The 18,883-nt window shown below is 43.7% G+C and overlaps 1 protein-coding gene across 1 annotated transcript in view; it reads left to right on the top strand.

The window, feature by feature from the left end:
- Positions 1–1,927: 1,927 nt before the first annotated feature.
- The window catches only part of STX6 (syntaxin 6), a 51,421-nt gene continuing 34,465 nt past the window's right edge, over positions 1,928–18,883 (top strand). Inside the window, exon 1 of the mRNA XM_059412716.1 lies at positions 1,928–2,215. Coding sequence (XP_059268699.1) covers positions 2,181–2,215 — 35 coding nt within the window. The 5' untranslated portion in view covers positions 1,928–2,180. The remainder of the gene's footprint in view (positions 2,216–18,883) is intronic.

The following is an 18,883-nucleotide window of genomic DNA, read 5'->3' as shown; positions in this document are numbered from 1 at the left end:
GAGCCATCCAGGCATCCCAGAATGAAGATTTTCACCTCTCTCCTCCTCAGCTTCATTGACTGCCTACATGTCTACCTGTTTGTACTCACTAATCTTTATCTTACACCTTGCCTTAAGCTCTTCCCTCCGCTTACCTCTCAACTCAGGCGCAGGAAACCCAAAACCACCCCTCAGGTGATGGTGAAGGCCCTGATAAGGCCTCCCACCAGCCCAGACTACCTGTACCCCCACTCATGACTGTGCAGATGGACCATGGAGTGACCTTTGGAGTGACCTACACTACCTTTACTTCATTATAATATATCTGCTTAAGGAGGAGACTTACACTCATTCACATAACGTACAACGCATGTATAGGCATGTTTCCTTAAGGCACTGGGCAAACTTATGCCTGCCTCTGCATACGAACAAGGCTCCCTTATCTAACTATTCATCCTAATCCTAAACAAAAGGAACCCATCCACCCTCTCTTGGGAAGTCAAGACTCCCAAGACTCTCCTTATTTGCTGAAAATAAAAGTTTTCTTTGTGTGACGACTCAACATGGTTCAGTTTCTGACTCACAGAAGAGCAAACTCATGTTGGTTTAGTTGCACCTTTGCAATTGCTGCCCCATTGTTTGGGGGCCTTGGGGTTTACATGTATTATTATTTAACCTTCACGATAATCCACAGGCTAAATATTGTTATTCATGTTTTGAGATGAGAAACCAAATAATAGAATCCAGGTTCACATGGGTTTTGTCTGGCTCTGAGGACTCTTCCATCACCAAAAGGACTGGTGACCTTGAGCAAGTCACTTAACCTCCAAGAATCTCAGATTTCTCATTCTTAAAATGGGGATAATAATGGCAATTATCTCATTATGAGAGCAACTGAGATAGCGGTACAGTGCCTGACACACAGTTAAGTGCTCAGTAATCATCAGCAGTTAAAGTTCACAAAGCCTATAGCATACATAGCACCAGAGCTGGCTAATTGTTTTGACCAAAATGCTATCTGGAAGGGCTTTTGAACTATAGCGGGGAAGAAATTGCCATAACTGGTCCCTTCTTAGTCTCTTAAAGGAGCTCTCTCTAGGGAAGCCCGGTATGCTGTATGAGAAAAATTACTTTACTGCTCACTTGCAGGGTGCACGGCAATAGAAAATACACCCAGTTTAGCGGAGAGCGCATAGAATCTGTGACTGCCAGGTCCAGGGTGTGTGACCACAGGCAGTCTTGAAACCTCTGAACTTCTGTCATTTACAAATTGGAAATAATACCTTACCCCCAGGAAAATTGCGACAATGTACATTCAGCCTTGAGGGCATTGCGGGACACATAGTAAGAACTACATAAAGGGGTTGTGCAACATTATCATAGTCAGATATATGAGCGTGCTTTATTGCCTGGACAAGATGAACTTATAAATCTTGTCATCAAAATTAAGTGTTAAAAGTACAGGAAAGGTGGGACGCCTGGGTGGCTCAGTTGGTTGGACGACTGCCTTCGGCTCAGGTCATGATCCCGGAGTCCCGGGATCGAGTCCCGCATCGGGCTCCCAGCTCCATGGGGAGTCTGCTTCTCCCTCTGACCTTCTCCTCGCTCATGCTCTCTCTCTGTGTCTCTCTCTCAAATGAATAAATAAAATCTTTAAAAAAAAAAAAAAAAAAGTACAGGAAAGGTAAAAAAATCATAAAGATCAGGTACTGGGGTATTGCCCTCCGGGAGGGAGCAAACCTAAGTCGCCAAGGGAGTAACTGTAGCCCTCGCCCACCCGCCTCCGAGCCCCGCCTCCAGGGTTGAGTGACGTAGCGCCCAAGCCCCGCCGACGGGGGGCGGGGCTGGCCTTGGTCACGTGAGAGCGGGTACGGAAGTGGTGCTGCGGGCCGCGTCTGTGGTTGGCCGCGGCCGCGGGGCTCGGGGGCGGGGTCAAGCCGGCCAGACGCGCCGGGAGGAGCCGGCGGAGGAGGCGGGCGCGGGGGCCGGCGTCGGAGTCGGGGGTTCGGTGTGCGGGGCGATCGAGTGCTGGACCGGCGGCGGTCTCGTGCGCCCCGGCCTGAGCGCGCCAGCTGCTCTGGGTTCCTCGGGCCGAGCCCCGGCGGCTGCGGCAGACCGGTGGGGTGGGCCGGAGGAGGCTCGGAGGGCGCGGGCGCCCTGTGCGCGGAGCGGGCGTGAGGCAGCCGGGGCTCCGGGACGCCATGTCCATGGAGGACCCCTTCTTTGTGGTGAAAGGGTGAGTGTCCCCGTGGGCTCCACTGGAGGAGGAGGTGGCCGTGCTGCCAGCCCGCACCTCCCCGCTCTTCTCTCTGGAGGGGGAGGGGAGACAAGTGGAGGCTAGGGAGGGGACAGTGAGGACGGCTTAGCTTGCAGGGCCATGACCAAGCGTCCAGAGACCTCCCCTCTCCGTCCTACCTGGACTGTGAAAACCGTACCCCCAACCAAGCCCCTGGGGAAGGGGATCCCTTTTGGGCTGTGCGCGGAGATGCAACTTACTTGGGGTGCTAGGGGATCCGCAGCTCTGCAGGTGGGGAGGGCAACACGCGTCCCAGCCCACACCGGGGCTCTAGTGGAGCACGGGGCCCTACTTCGAAGGAGGGAAAACAGCATCTGGGCAGGAAAAGGGAAATGGCCCTCCTGAGCTTTGTAGTTGGCGTTGATGGGGGTGAGCTCCCATTGTCCATTGAGTTTGGAGCGCCGGCCCGCAGAGTGGTGAGACCACAATACGCCCAGAGGCGTCTGAGCACGTTTGCAGGCTGGGCTGCGGGGGAGCAGGGCTCCGGAAGACAACTCAATTCAGTGGGGGCGTTTTTACTGAGTAATGTGAGGGGAGGAAAGCAGTCGTTCGAACTCGGTGGTGATGTTGGAAGGAAAACAAAATGAAATCAGCCAAACTAAACTTTCCTCAGCTTTCTATTAGCAACTGGGATTTTCCCACAGTGCTAAAGGAAGTGAGTGCTTTCTTTTTAACTCCCTGATTTCATCCAGGCTCTTTGACAGGTTTCCCCCATTCTTATCCAGCCTTTCAGAACAGAACTGCCTTAACTTATTTTTTCCCTAGGAGCTGTCCTGACTCCATCTTTGATTGCTCGATTGTTTGGAGATAGAAACTTTATTTGCACTTTGTTAGATTATCTTTGTAACCATTAAACAAATAAAGGGGGGGGGTCGGTTTTCATGCTGTTGTAACTTGTCAGCTTTATGTTTTAAATGTCAGACATAAAAAAAATCTGACAACTCCATAGTTCCCAGATCAGGGCTAATAACCACAAAGTGTCCCTTTGCTTCCAACTAGTTGCTGCTAGTTTCTTTTTAATGCTGACCAGTTGCTTGAGTGTTTGTGTTTTTTAAGGATTCTTCTAAGAAAATTTACATGGTACTTTAGGTGAAGTACTTTGTTATCCATGATGCAGTAAAATATGTATTTCTTAACATTATCCGTAAAGATCTCTTTCTTCATCCTACTTAAAGGTAGATAGGGAAAACTGAGTTGCAGTTTGATTAGTAATATGTGGCTCTCTACCTGGAAAATGTGTTATTTGTTAGAAGGATTAGTTTAGAGGTTAATTTTTAAATGTTAAAGCCATGTGTCTTTCCCTCAAATGAAAGTTCTTGATGCTCAGGTTGCAAAGGTTATCATCTCTGGCGGTGGAAACCAGGGATAATCAGAAGTTTTTTGTTTGTTTGATTTTTAATGGAATCTGAAAATGCTAAATTACGGCACCATCTTGGCCTTTTTTTCCCCTGATAGTATCCTATAGAGTCTACCAGTGCTTGCTCACTGATGAGATATCACTGCTGTATCGGAACATTGGCCTCGATTCTTGGTTGACTTTTTTTTTTTATCATTTTAGCTTGTGTCCTTAAGGTGTCTGAAGGAAGAGATTGGTGATATTTTCTGCCATAGAAGGTAAAGTTAGCCACAAGGGTGTCTCCAGATTGTGACAGGATATCTGGGGAACTGTGTACCTCTGTTTATTGGAAGTATTGAAAATGCATCACACAACGTGGAAAATTAGATGCCTACATTTTGGCCCTTAGCCTAGCAGCTGATGGTTCTGAGAAACAACTCACCCCAAAATTAAGTAGAAATGACAGGGGATAAATTGAGTGCTAAAACAAATGTTACAGAAGATTAACTGCCCCAGTAGTTCTGAGAAAAGCAACTCATTAAAATTGGTTATGATTGGAAAAGCTTTTAGAAGTAGTAGTAGGTCTTGAATTAGGTTATGAAGATGGGTAGAATTGAGATAATTCAGGCCTGTGTCTCATCTGGACTCTTATTAAAGAGTCTCTTATTTGGTTTGCCTGCTTCTAGTCATCTGCCTTTGGTTCTTTTGGGTTAGTGCTATCTAAAATATAATGTGAGCCATATATGCCATTTTCCTAGTAGCCATCTTATTTATTTATTTATTTATTTGACAGGCAGAGATCACAAGTAGACAGAGAGGTAGGCGGAAACAGGCTTCCTGCGGAGCAGAGAGCCCGATGTGGGGTTTGATCTCAGGACCCTGAGATCATGACCTGAGCTGAAGGCAGAGGCTTAACCCGCTGAGCCACCCAGGCATGCCCTAGTAGCCATCTTAAAAAGTAAAAAGAGGGGCATTTGGCTGGCTTAGTTGGTGGAGCATGTCACTCTTGATCTCCATGGCATGAGTTCAAGCCCCACAATGGGTATAGAGCTCACTTCAAAAAAAAAGGGGGGGGGTAAAAAGAAACTAGTGAAATTAATTTTAATTTCATCCTTAATGTATTCAAAATATTTCAACAGATAGCTGATATGAAGATTATAATAGGATATTTTACTTTTTCTGTACTAAGTTTTCAAATTTGGAGTATATTTTACACATACAGAACATTTCAATTTGGACACTAAAGTTTCATCAGGAATATTTGCTCTGTATTTAGAGTATATTGAATTTACAGTTGAAAGAGTAGATTCACATACCCAAACATCCCAGACATACTTAAAAATTTTCCAGTAACTGAGTTGCATATCAGCTTTTAAATGTAAGTTAATTGAAATTAAAAAATTAGTTCCTCAGTCACAACCAGTGCATTGCAGGCATTCCATAGTCATGTGTGGAGCCCATGGTGGGTAGAAGACGTGTAGCTCTTCTAGAATCCAAGCAGGGGTTCTGCACTTAACATCATTTCGTGGCTGCCTGTTTAAAGTCCAGACTCTCCATGACCACCGTGATGCAGCTGTCCTTTACCCTCTGGCCCGTCTGCCCGTTCTCAGCGCAGAGCTCCCGCAAGGTCAGGCTTAGTGATTACGACCACAGTCCTGGCTGCTCTTACTCCACCTACACCCACTCTGCCTGGTTCACCCACTACGCTTTGAAGATCAGTGTAAGCAACTGCATTGCCTCCAGGAAGTGCTTCCCTTGGCCCTTGTAACACGTTATTACACCTCTTCCTCTGGCTGTCTTTCATTATTAGACTATGAGCTCTGAGGGTTTGGGGCTATTTATTTTTCCTATATTTCCAGCCCAGCACCTTGAATATACGGTGTAAATGTTAAATAAATACTCGTGGTGGTGGTGGTGGTGGTGGTGGTGGTGGTGGTTGAGGAGTAGTGGTTCCTGGGTGGGAACACCGCCAACAGATGCCCTGAGATGGGCATTGTGTATTAGAAATGATCAAGGAGTGTGTCCCGGGTACTATAGGAAGTTTATTTAGGGAAGTAATAATAATAGCTAACATTTAAAGGATACAGCTCCTGTTCAGGCGTTTTGAGCTAAGTAAGGACTTTATAAACATTTTCACTTGATAGGAACAGCTCTGTGATGTGGGTACCACCCACATTTAGAGATGAGGAACCAAGGGAGCCCAGAGGGGTTATTTGCCTGGGGTCACACAGCTAAGAAATGGTAGACCCAAGATTCAAATTCTAACTGCCTGGTTCTACTCACACTGTTAAAACTTCACAGTATAGATAGAATAGGGTCAAGGAGAGTCTCATTTTGAAGCCATTGGAGATTTTTCAGTCTGGGAAATGGAATGAAATGAGGGTTTTGGGGAATATTGATCTGGTAGTACTGTTGGAGACATCCATGTGAGGAAAGATTTAAAAGGGGACCAGTTAGAAAGCTGTGTTAATTGAAATATGCAGTTGTTTTTTTTTTTTTTAAAGTTCAGTAGGGATTCTGTTTTTTGTTTGTTTGTTTGTTTATCTATTTGACAGACAGAGATCACAAGTAGGCAGAGAGGCTGGCAGAGAGAGAGGGGGAAGCAGGATCCCCGCCGAGCAGAGAGCCCGATGCGGGGCTCGATCCCAGGACCCTGAGATCATGACCTGAGCGAAAGGCAGAGACTTTGACCCATTGAGCCACCCAGGTGCCCCAAAATATGCCGTTCTTTTTTTTTTTTTTTTTAAGATTTTATTTATTTTTTTGACAGAGATCACAAGTAGGCGGAGAGGCAGGCAGAGAGAGAGAGGAGGAAGCAGGCTTCCTGCTGAGCAGAGAGCCCGATGTGGGGCTCCATCCCAGGACCGTGGGATCATGACCTGAGCTGAAGGCAGAGGCTTTAACCCACTGAGCCACCCAGGTGCCCCAAAATATGCAGTTCTTAATGCCCAGATGTTTGGGCTAGGTTTGTGAGGGTTTGACACGATCAGTGTCCCATTCAGAGCAGAATCCCAGGACACAGAGGAGAAAACCACCACAGTGGGGCAGCTGAGCTCTCAGGGCATGTGGGGACCCAACCTGGCCTCATTCCCAGTGGTGTTTATAACACCAGAACTCAGTGTCTGAAACTCCAGGGTCTCCTGAATCACCTCCCCCTGCCCTTCGCTCGTAGCCTCTTGGGTGGATCCTGCCCATGTGCTGTCACTGGGGCAGCTTCGTTATTCCCCTGCATCAGGTATTGCCCGTGTATCTGAGCACATCTGGTCACTCTGGTCCCACTCTCTTCCCTCCCTCCAGATGCCTCACCAGATCTTCCTCCTTTTAGCTCTCCATTCCTGACTCCCCATTCTCCTTCAGTCCCACGTCTACTTGGTCATCATGTCCTATCAGGGCCATCCCTTGGATACTTCTGGAATCTCTTCTCCCTCCCTATTTATGGTTCTTCTACTGTAGTGCTTGTCCTAGTTCTCTCCCACCTGGACGTCTGCAAGCAACTTCTTCAGCAAGCTTTGCACTGCTACCAGATGTGTCCACAGAGACACGATTAGGTCACTTCTCTATTCAGAATCCTTTATTCTAACACCCTTATGGAGTGTCTGTTTTTGTGTGCTAGGAGCTGAGGGTACAGCAGAGAGCAAACAAAATCCCATTTTTATGGAGACTACATTCTAGGGACGGGAAACAGACCACTAACGTGGTATGTCAGGTGGTGATAAGTTCTGTAAGAGTAAAGGGGGGTAAAGAGAAAGGAACGTGGATTCTGGGTGTAATTTTTCTTTTTATCTGACTTCAGAAGGCAGTGAAGTTTGGTGAAAGAACTGTTTTTTGGTAATCGAGCCCACCCAATGTTGGGATCATAACCTTTTAATTACTTGGTGTAACTTTGGCTATTGAATTCTCCTCTTTGAACCTGTTTTTACAAAGTGGCTTAGCACACTGTACAAAATTGACTTAACAATACCTGCCTTATTGGTTATAAGGATAAAGTGAATTAATACGTGTAAATGGCCTAGCAGTTGGGGGCACATGTTAAATGCCCAGTAAACATTCTCTTTTAACTGTTTCTGGGGTGCCGGGGTGGTTCTGTGGGTTAAGCCTCTGCCTTCAGCTCAGCTCTGGGTCTCAGGGTCCTGGGATCAATCCCTGAATCAGGCTCTCTGTTCAGCAGGGAGCCTTCTTCCCACTCTCTCTCTCTGCCTACCTCTCTGCCTACTTGTGATCTCTTCCTCTCTCTCTGTCAAATAAATAAATAAAATCTTAAAAAAAAAAAAAAAAGAGAAAAAGGTCTGTTTCTGTGTTTCCAGCCAAATAAGGTGCCCTTTCTGAGAGGAAAGACCACGTCTTACTGGTTTTTGAGTAACATTCAAACTAATGTTAAACCAATATATGCTTATTTTAGAAAATCTAAGAAACAAAAATATAAAAAGAATAAAAATTTCTTGAAATGCCACCATCCAGAAATAATTTGTTAAAATTTTTGTGTGTTTTTGATCTTAACTTCTATTAATAGTTATAGGCAGGGGGCGCCTGGATAGCTCAGTGGGTTCAAGCCTCTGCCTTCGGCTCAGGTCATGGTCCCAGGATCCTGGGATTGAGCCCCACATTGGGCTTTCTGCGTGGCAGGGAGCCTGCTTCCTCCTCTCTCTCTGCCTGCCTCTCTGCCTACTTGTAATCTCTGCCTGTCAAATAAATAAATAAAATCCTTAAAAAATAGTTATAGGCAATATTTTTCACCAGTTTTTGATCTCTTACTATGTATTAGGCACTGTGCTAAGAACCTAACAGTAATTATCTTTTTAGTCCTTACAAAGTAAGTACTCATACTATTATTATCATTTTACAAATGAAGAAAATGAAACTTAGTTAAAACAAAACAAAACAAAACAAACTTCAGGCTTATACACTTATAAGCAGAAAGGCCAGGACTTATATATGTGTATATTATTATTATTGAATAATTGTTTTAGAAATTGGGATCAAACTGTATTATAATCTTTTCATCTGTATATTTTTTTCTTTTTGAGGCACCTTATTTACACATATGTATTATATCCCTAGAAGAAGGATCCCGGGATTTTCCCTCCTGTGTGTTTTCATCTTGCTTCTTCATGGTCCATGAGGCCACTCGTGAGAGGTTGATTGATCCCAGAGATTATCCATATGATGAAACCAAGATAGTGGTATGGGAGCAGATTATTCTGCCATTTTTCTAGATCTTTGAGTACATCACATCTGGGGCTGATCGCTCCACACATGTTTAACCTGCCTGTGGGTTTCACAGCAATTTTCCCAGCTCTCTGATCTCCCGTGACTTCACGTTCGCCAGTGTAACCCTGCTTCGTCCTCACAGGGAGAGACGGGGCGAGGACTTCGGAGCATGGCCGAGGAAGAACCTGGCGTTTGCCTCCTCAGCGTGGCTAATGCTCTTGGAGACTCTGCCAGGACATTCATGTGCACATTGTGGCGGCACTGAAAGATGGCAGAAAGGGGACTGGAGGGCCAGCTGGATTTTTTTATATCCTCAAAATGTCTTCAGTGGGGGGGGCTTTTGAGGACTACGTTGTATTTTGCCATATAAATGTAATATAAATGATTACCGAGGATGACAGGATGTTTCTAGTTTTTCACTATTACAAATAGAGTAGTGGCAAGGAGAGTGAATGCCTGACACGTCTTTATTGCTGCTTCTGATTATTTCCAGAGCCTGTATTCCTGCGGCAGAATTGCTAATTCAAAGAGTAAGCACGTTTTCAAAGTTTCCGATGCGTATTACCAGATTGCCCTCCAGAATATACCCTGTCTCCACTCTCTCTCCAACCCCCATCCATTTCCCCTGATCTCTTAAGAGTCCTGGGATTCTCATTTTAAGAAATCATTACTCATTTGCGAAGAGAAAAAAAACGCCATGTTTGAATTGTGTTGTTTTCATCTTTGTATTTTGTTAGGGACTCATGTGGTGCTTGTTTGATGAGTGCATACATTTTGAGTTTGGGGTTCTGTATTTTTCCCTGTCTTGTTGGCAACTTTTTAGAATTTGCAACTTCTAATTGAACTAACTTAGAAAACCACAAAATTGAGCAATGAGAGTCTGTTGGTACCAAGTCAGCCTCTCCTGTAGGTAAAAGGCATGAGTGTTGTGGCTCTTTAGTATTTTGTTTTGGAGGCTTTGTGTGCCTTAGTAAGGATCATTTCCAGGTTCTTGGCTGTGGATCAATGTTGAAATAATGGCCTGAGTAAGCAGATGAGCAATATGGTGTATGTTATGTTGTATTCTTTTTTTTTTTTTAAGATTTTATTTATTTATTTGACAGACAGAGATCGCAAGCAGGCAGAGAGCAGGCAGAGAGAGAGGAGGAAGCAGGCTCCCTCCTCAGCAGAGAGCCCAATGTGGGGCTCAATCCCAGGACCCTGGGATCATGACCTGGGGTGAAGGCAGAGGCTTTAACCCACTGAGCCACCCAGACACCCCTCTTACGTTATATTCTTTAATTGGCATTTGTCTGTATGTGCTGCCTTCTTAACTCTAGATTGTGAGTTTCTTGAAGGCGAGCATTGTGCATTTTATTCACATTGTTGAGAGAACTATTTATTGATATAATCACTGAAAAAGAAATCAATTGCTTGCAAGGAAATCTTAGTGTAATGAAATGAATGTAAGTGAGATCTCACATTCTGCGTTTTAAAATCAGAATCAGATGTTTCACCATAAAGACTTTGCACACATTTGTTTTAAGTTTATTGAATGCCTAATACTATATTTGGCTGAAATTGTAGTCTAGTTGGACAACACTATGCAGATATGCAGAGTGTAGGCAAAAGACAATGTGCATTGTGTGTAAGATTTCAGAGTAGAATTGAGATGTTATGGAGACTGAAAAAAGGAAAGACCGCAGTAGGACTGTTGGTCAAGGACATTTTAGTGAAGCAAGTATAGGGTCTCATTCTAGCCCTTAAAGGAAATGCCTGCTTTTCATTTGCAGAGATGTAGGGACTCTTTCTTTGCTGGGGAAGCAGCCAGCAGAGGTCTAGAGCCAGAAATGAGAAAGGGGAGGATGGGAAGGAGCCCTGCCAACTGACACAGATTTTTGTTTTAGTGAAAAAAATTAGGTTGGATATTAAAGTCGGCCAGTTTGGGGGAAGATGTGGAATACCCAGCTGAGGAGTTTAAATTTAATCTGTTTCCTATTGTAAGTTCTTCTTCTTTTTTTTTTAAGATTTATTTATTTAACAGACAGATCACAAGTAGGCAGAGAGGCAGGCAGAGAGAGAGAGAAAGAAGCAGGCTCCCCGCTGGGCAGAGAGCCCGATGTGGGGCTCGATCCCAGGACCCTGGGATCCTGACCTGAGCTGAAGGCAGAGGCTTAACCCACTGAGCCACCCAGGCGCCCCTGTTTCCTATTGTGAGTTCTTAACTAGCAGTTAAGAGGCAGTTTTAACTAGCAGTTACTGTTTACTTGCCTATGGTCAAACAGCTGTTACGGGTTCAGTCCCAGGTCTTCTGATTCCACAAAGAAAACAGATCTGTCCAAAGGCTTGGCAAAGATGGGATTGAGTAGTCTTGGTACTGGAAGGCACCTCATAGTCAGGGTCAGAAGCGTATGACGCAAACAGCCAAGATTCCTGGGCCCAGTTCTGTGTGTTTAACGAGTGCAGACTAGTTATCTTGAAAGTTTCTTCCAGATCTAAAATCCAGTGATTGAACTTAAGTAGAAGTTGTGCAAAGTGAGAAGAGGAAGAGTGTCTAGACAAGTTTGAAATCTTGGAAGATAGAGGCACTGTTGACTGAAAAGGGGAAGTTAGAGAAGGAAGCAGACTTTATTTCTACTTTATCTGTTTGTTTGAATCCTTGCTTTTTATTTATTTACTTGTAGGCAGAATAAGATCAGTTTGGTTTTAGGCAAATGGAATGGTCCTGCAGGCAGCCAAAAATCCAGGAATTAATCCTGGGTGAGTGACTAGGGTTGGTAATGCTGTTGGGGAGTGGAGTTTTCAGCTAAAAGGGATCATTTGAACCTCTGAGTATTGATGAGCACCTAGAAGTTCTAAAAAGTGCTGAGAAACACTAGGACCAAGTGGAAGAAAAGGCAAGAGAAAACTGCTACAAACTAAAAGCACAATGTCACAAAAACAAAGGAAGTGAGAGTTTCAAAAATCAGCTATGAAGGCTGTAGTGGCAAGTACAGTGAAAGTGAAGACGAGTTCAAGCCAGTCATGACTCTGACCTGCAGTGTCATTGGTAGTAGTGGTACTATCCCAGGGGGGTTGTGGAAGCAGCAGCAGATTTGAGGTCAAATTTTATATAACTGTAGGTAAATAAGTAGAGTCAGTTTTTCCCCGACAAGAGTAATTGCAAAAGGTATCACAGTACAGTTGAATTCAGAAATGACAGTGAGGTCAAGTGAAAGGAGTGTGTGTGGTTTTCCCCTCAAATACAGAAGATGTGAGTACGGAAGCCCAGCAGCAACCAGAGCTCCCCCCTTACCTAGCATGAGGGATTGGTGGTGGAAGGAGGTTGGTAGGATATGGGCCGGAGGGGGATATGGTTACAGAGGCTCGCAGAGCCCGAGTTTTTCAGATTTCATTACTGGAATGGACACCGTCTGCCTTTCCTAGCCTCTCAGTCTATTGATGAAACAGGAACCTCTCAGTAGAGTTGTGCAGAACGAGCACTGCCTGCCCCAGATACTGGTCTTGTGGCCGATTGTCTTATTTCTACAGGTGGTCATCCCAGTATCTATCGTGCCCCCTTTGCTTTTCTGAAGTTGTGAAGCTGACATTCACCTACCAGGCTGAGATCCTAGTTCCTTTCCCTGGGACCTGATTGCCTCCCCTGACAGAATGAGGCAGAGATGACACTGCTTGACTCCCGAAGCTTAAGTCCTAAAAGATTGCCAAGCCCATAAAGCTTCCACCTGCTTCTTCCTGACTTGGGAGGGAAGGCAGGGGTGTCCGGAGCTAACATGTGAGAAGTCCAGCTATACTGCAGCTGCTCTGCTAGGGAGATCATGTGCAGAGACACAGAGACCCCACTGGGGAGCCCATGTTTTTGCAGCCCGAGACATTGTGGAGCAGGAACCAGCCATCTGGTTTCCTGACCTGCAGAATCCATGAGCATAATAAATGCTTGTTTTACTCCCACTAAGTTTTGGGATGGTTGTTATATAGCCACAGGAACTGGAACAGATGCCAATTTGGAGTCTGTCAGCATGGTGAAAGAAAAAAGGAGAAATTAGAAGGCTGACGGAGGTTGCAGCTACAGTTACTCTGCAACTTGTTGGCATAGCCGAATGGCAGATTCTGCAAAATCAAAGCTCCCTAATGGCTGAGATACTCCTTCCTCCAACTTTTCTGAGAAACTTGGCAAGATCTAGAGAAGAAAATTTGGTGATTTTAATGGACATCTAGATGTATTGCCTTTAGTCCTAGAGGTTGGTTGGGATATTGGGCCCTTCCCCATGGTAGAACAAACTAGAATGTTGTATGGGAGAGGCTCAGCTAGCAATGACAGAGGGTTAGTGTTTGGCTTCGGAAACAAACTAGGTTAGTTCTGACAGTGTCAACTTTTTATGTGTAATGAGTGGAAGAATCTGGTTTTGAAAGCTTTGATGACTTCATTTTGGTCCAAAAGATTCTTCAAAGATGTGGACTGTGTTTTCACTTTTGACAGTTGCCTTGCAGTAGCTCTCTGGGCATTGATGTGGACCACAGTGAGGGACCTTCATTCTGGTGTTCATGGAGTTTAACCCATGAGGATATGACAGGTCCCTTGATTTTGATAGACCATTTGGTAGACAGCAAGGTGGAAGATCTTCATCCCTGGCATTTTCCAACACTGTGACTTCTGTTGCCCGTGAACTGGGTAAGACAGAAATGACTTTGGAAACATCTGTAACAGATGTAGCAGCAGAAAATCTGTTTGACTGTTGTGGGGACCTTCTCTGGGTCAGGTGCTAACCCTGTACTTCTAGGAAAGCAGTCAGCAAGTTTTTGGCGACATGGTGCCAGACAGGATTCCCAGAGCTGTTGGTGAGCAGGTGGTTAACCTAGAAGTCTGCTTATCCAAAGAGATCCAAAAAGTCATGGTATACCTGGCCCCTCATGGAAAGTTCTGGGCATCAGACTTCACCAGTCATTCCCTTCACATAGTTGAAAGGAAAACCTCAAATAAGTAAACCGCACTTCACAGGAAAAGGAAAGCAGTGTTTTGTGATTTTAACCTTTCTGAAGACTACACAAAATTGGATCTCTGTTGCCCAAGGAGTCAGCCACTGCTGCTGTCTGGTCAGGGTGCTGGGCTCATGTGGGCTGTGCAGAGCCGCCTATGCTGGGCATGTATGTGGGCGGGAAGAGGGGGGCCTGCCTAACCCGCCACTTCTTACAGAAACGACTCCGTTGCCCTTCCTGAGAGAGTCGTGTGAAGAAAACTCAGTGGGCTCTTCTTCCCTTGTTAAAACCCTCACAAATCTCAAACAGATCACGCTATCATATACTCCTCTGTCTTTTTGTTGTTGTTTTCCTCTGTCCTGATTGATTTCCTTGGAATGCCTAGTGATTGTAAATATTTAGTTCCAGATATTTACAAATGGTTCCTGATTGAATGAGTTGTCTCGCTAGAGTCTCACACATTATTAGGTGTGGCTTGGGGCTCTTGAAACTGACCAGAAATCCCAAGTTCTCTTAAATTCTGGCTACCCTAAATATCTGGCTTAAAGAAGGATTTGTCTGTGACACACGATGTTTTCTACTCTCCTTTCATGCCGCCTTGTTTCAGGCTAGCACTAGACTGAAATGAAATTGGGAGGTGTTTTAGACTTTGAGGGACCCCACAAGCTGCTGTTAAAATAGGATTCCGTGACACATTACAGGTTCCGGCTCTTCAAGACTTGAACAATTGATAGTTTTCACCTTTGTAATTCCTTGAAACATTTGTCTTAGAACTGCAAAATAATCACCACTTTCCCTTTCTTGTGTCTGTGCCACTAACTGAAAACCTCTTGAAAAAATAAGAGATTGAGAGTGGAATAAGCCAGGTCACTGGGCAGGCCTGTGGGTGTTGAATGTTATCCTGGGATTGCTTTGTGGCATTTTTCTGATTCCTGCCATTTCTTTGATGTCTTCTTCAGAACATGCTTAAGGACTCCTTGATTTCACTCTGTGCTACCAGAATTGAATCCATCTGTGTGCCCCCTCCTCCCCATCAAGTCCGACTATCAGTGTCTTAGGAGTTGCAGTTACGAAAGTGTGGTCCTTGGATCTCAAGGGGTTCTTGACCCTTTCATGGAAGACTCCCTTAACCTAAAACACTTTGCATAATAACTCAGATGTCGTTTGCTTTTTCCATTGTACTAACATTTACACCAATGGTGCAAAAAGCTGTGGTGGCGGGTAAAACTGCCCTGCCTTAGCCTGCCCTCCCTTGCAGTGAAAAAGAAAAAAGGCATATTCCCTTAAAAATGTTCTTCATTGAAAAATTAAAAATTATTAATTGTATCAAATCTTGATCCTTAAAGACACTTCCTGTTTTGTTTTGTTTTGTTTTGTTTTAAGATTTTATTTATTTATTTGACAGAGAAAGAGATAGGAAGAGCAGAAACACAAGCAGGGGGAGTGGGAGAGGGAGAAGCAGGCTTCTTCACTGAGCATGAAGCCTAATGTGGGGCTCGATCCCAGGACCCTGGAATCTTGACCTGAGCTTGAAGGCAGGTGCTTAACAACTGAGCCATCCAGATTTTAAAGTTCTAATTTGTCTACCATAAAATTGATCTTAATTTTTAGTGTACATTTCTTCACAATTTGACAAATGGATACAGTTGTGCGCAATCACCACCTCCACAAATAAGATATAGGACAGACCCATCCCCCCCAAAGGTTTCTCTGTGTCCCATTGTAGCTGAACTAATGTGAGTTTGCTCGTTGGTGAGTCACAGATAAAACTGTGTAACGAGCACTGGGTGTTCTATGCAACTGATGAATCACTGAACTCTACCTCTGAAACTAATAATACACTGTATGTTAATTAATTGAATTTAAATAAAATTCAATAAAAAAATACTGTGCCAGGTGGCTTGTTGCACAAAGGAAACTTTATTTGCAGCAAATAAGGAGATCACGGGGAATAACTTTCAAAGCTGTGATTCCCTGAGCAAGTGTAGATGGGTTCCTTTCATTTTGGATTAGGATGATTATTTAAAAAGGGGAAGCTTGTCTGTCATATGTAGAGTGGGTGGAAGGTCGCACATGTGCCTTCAGGAAACATGCCTGTGTGTACATTGTATGGTAGGTAAGTGAGGCCTATGCTCCTCTTTGGGTGGAGAATTTAATATTATAATGCGATAAAGGTAGTTGTTGGTCATTCTAGAAGTCACTCCATGATCTGTCTGCGCAGGCTTGAGTTGGGGCTTACACTCAAACTGGTCTGGGTGGTCTGGGCTGGCTGGAGGTCTTGTCAGGTCAGTTGCTATTGCTTGGGGGGTGGTGGTTTTCAATTTTTGACAATTATGATTAAAGCTCTACTGTAAGAATTTCCAGGTGGTTGTGTGAATGTACGTTTTCATGTCACCTAGAAGTGAGGTTGTTGGGTCATATGATAAACATGTTTGTTTGTTTGCTTTTTAAGATTTTATTTATTTATTTGACAGAGAGAAGGAACACAAGCAAGGGTAGTGGGAGAGGAAAAAGCAGGCCTCCCACCGAGCAGGGAGCCTGATGGGGGCTGGATCCCAGGACTCTGGGATCATGATCTGAGCCAAAGGCAGAGGCTTAACTACCTTTGCTTACCAGGCGCCCCATAAACCTGTTTAATTTAAGAAAGGCATGTTATTTTCCAAAGTGGTTGTACCATTTTGTATTCCTACTAGAAATGCACAGGAGTTCCAGTTACTCTACTACTGGTCAGCCCTTTGGTGTTGTCAGTCATTTATTTTAAACCATTCTCAGTTAGTAGTGGTATCTCATTGTGGATTTAATTTGCATTTTTCTAATAACTAATGGTATTGAACATCTTGTGTGCTTAACTATCATCCATATGTTGTCTTTGGTGAAGTGACTATTCACATCTTTTGCTCATTTCCTACCACCCCCCCCCATTTCTTAATTAGGTTTGTTTTTCTTGCTAAGTTTTGAGAATTTTTTTTTTAAGATTTTATTTATTTATTTGGCAGAGATCACAAGTAGACAGAGAGGCAGGCAGAGAGGGAGGGGAAAGCAGGCTCCCTGCTGAGCAGAGAGCTGATGCGGGGCTCGATCCCAGGACCCTGAGATCATGACCTGAGCCGAAGGCAGAGGCTCAACCCCCTGAGCCACCCAGGCGCCCCAGTTTTGAGAATTTTTAAAAATTATATTCTAGATAAAAAGACATTGAGCAGTTATGTCACATAAATGTTTTTCCCCAGCCTTTGTACACATTTTACTATTCTCTGTGACAAACTGAGAGTATGGCAAAGCACTTTTGCTATATTATGGTATAAGATGGTTGTCTTTGAAAAGCAATTTGTGATTGAGTTGCTAGCTGAAATAGCTCGGGTTTTTTTTGTTTTTTTTTGTTTTTTGTTTTTCCAGAATTTTGGAAAGTTTCTATCGACTCCTATTATCTTGCAGGTTCCCAGTAGTTAATTTTTTCTGATGAGATTGGTGGTGGTGTTATATGATTTGGGATATTGTTTAATGAAAAGAGTCAGCATTTTCAAGACCTGTGGTACTCAGCAAACTAATACTTTCCAGATGACCAGTATATGTGATAAAATCAAACATGGGCAGGTAAAGGATCCATTCGAAATACAATGGATGGTAATACATGAAGAGTTGAAAAAGTCTTTGATACAGTTTCAGGTTCCACATTGCAACTAACCTTTAAGAAACTGCCGCTTTGTTAAGTTTTGGTATTGGGTCAAAAAAGAATATCCACAATTAAACAGGCTATTAAAATACTCCTCCCTTTTCCATCTGTCTATCTATATGAGGCTGCATTTTCCTCTATACTTCAACAAAACATGTCAACAGACTGAATGTAGAAGGAGATATGAGAATCCAGCTGTCTTCTGTTAAACTAGTATTAAAGAGATCTGCAAACATGTGAAACAGGGTAATTTTTTTGTTTGTTTTTTAGAAGTTTTATTTTGCAAAAAACATTATATTAACATGTAGCAAGTTTAGTTTATTTGATTACTTGATAAATACTTCTTAAACATCTGTTTGAAATTCTAATATGGTGAATGGCAATAGATAAATAACCCACACCAATCTAAGTTCTTTTTTTTTTTTATTGTTACGTTAGTCACCATACAGTGACTAATACCATTCACTGTTTGCATATGACACCCAGTGCTCCATGCAGTCCATGCCCTCCTTAATACCCCTCACTTGGCTCACCCATCCTCCCACCCCCCTCCCCTCTAAAACCTTCAGTTTGTTTCCCGGAGTCCAGAGTCTCTCATGGTTCACTCCCACTCTGTTTCCCTCCCCCTCTTCATTTTTCCCTTCCTTCTCCTAATGTCCTCAATGCTATGCCTTATGTTCCACAAGTAAGTGAAACCATATGATAATTGACTTTCTCTGCTTGACTTATTTCATTTAGCATAATCTCCAGTTCTGTCCATGTTGATGCAAAAGTTGGGTATTCATCCTTTCTGATGCCTGGGTAATATTCCATTGTACAATCCAAGTTCTTTGGGGTCTTCAGTAATTCTGAAGAGTGCAAAGGATCCCTGAGATTTAAAAAGTGTATGGAGGGATGTCTGGGTGGCTCAGTTGGTTAAGCGTCTGCCTTGGTTTAGGTCATGATTCCAGGGTCCTGGGATCGAATCCCCTGTCCGTCTCCCTGCCCAGTAAGAAGCCGGCTTCTTCCTCTTCTCCCTGCTTGTGCTCTCTCTCACTATCTCTGTCTGTTTCTCTCTCTCAAATAAATAAAACCTTAAAAAGAAAAAGTGTATGGATTGCTACCATAGAGAATTTAATTTGAGCATATAATCATGTTCTGGGGATGGAGAGTGTGGTATGCCCTGGCCTCAGGCTTCTTTGTTTTAAGGCTTCTTAGTTCTCAAAAAGGAATTTATATGTACTTTACAGAATTGCTAATTTTTATATTCTTTAAAATGAGATGTCATGATCGATGCCTCTTTAACTCTGTCTTCTAGTACCATAGGTGATATTCAACACCTAAAAATAAACCCAGGTACCCAGTATTATGGGAAGATGTGTACCCTTTCTCCACCAAACCAGACAGAAACCATAGGAAAAAGTAAAAAACGCATGCTTAGTCTCTTCCTTTTCCTAAC

Source organism: Mustela nigripes, chromosome 10 (assembly GCF_022355385.1).
Source record: "Mustela nigripes isolate SB6536 chromosome 10, MUSNIG.SB6536, whole genome shotgun sequence".
In the NCBI taxonomy this organism is placed as follows: Eukaryota; Metazoa; Chordata; class Mammalia; order Carnivora; family Mustelidae; genus Mustela; species Mustela nigripes.
Note: the sequence above shows the minus strand (reverse complement) of the source record. Positions and strands in the feature narration are given on the sequence as shown.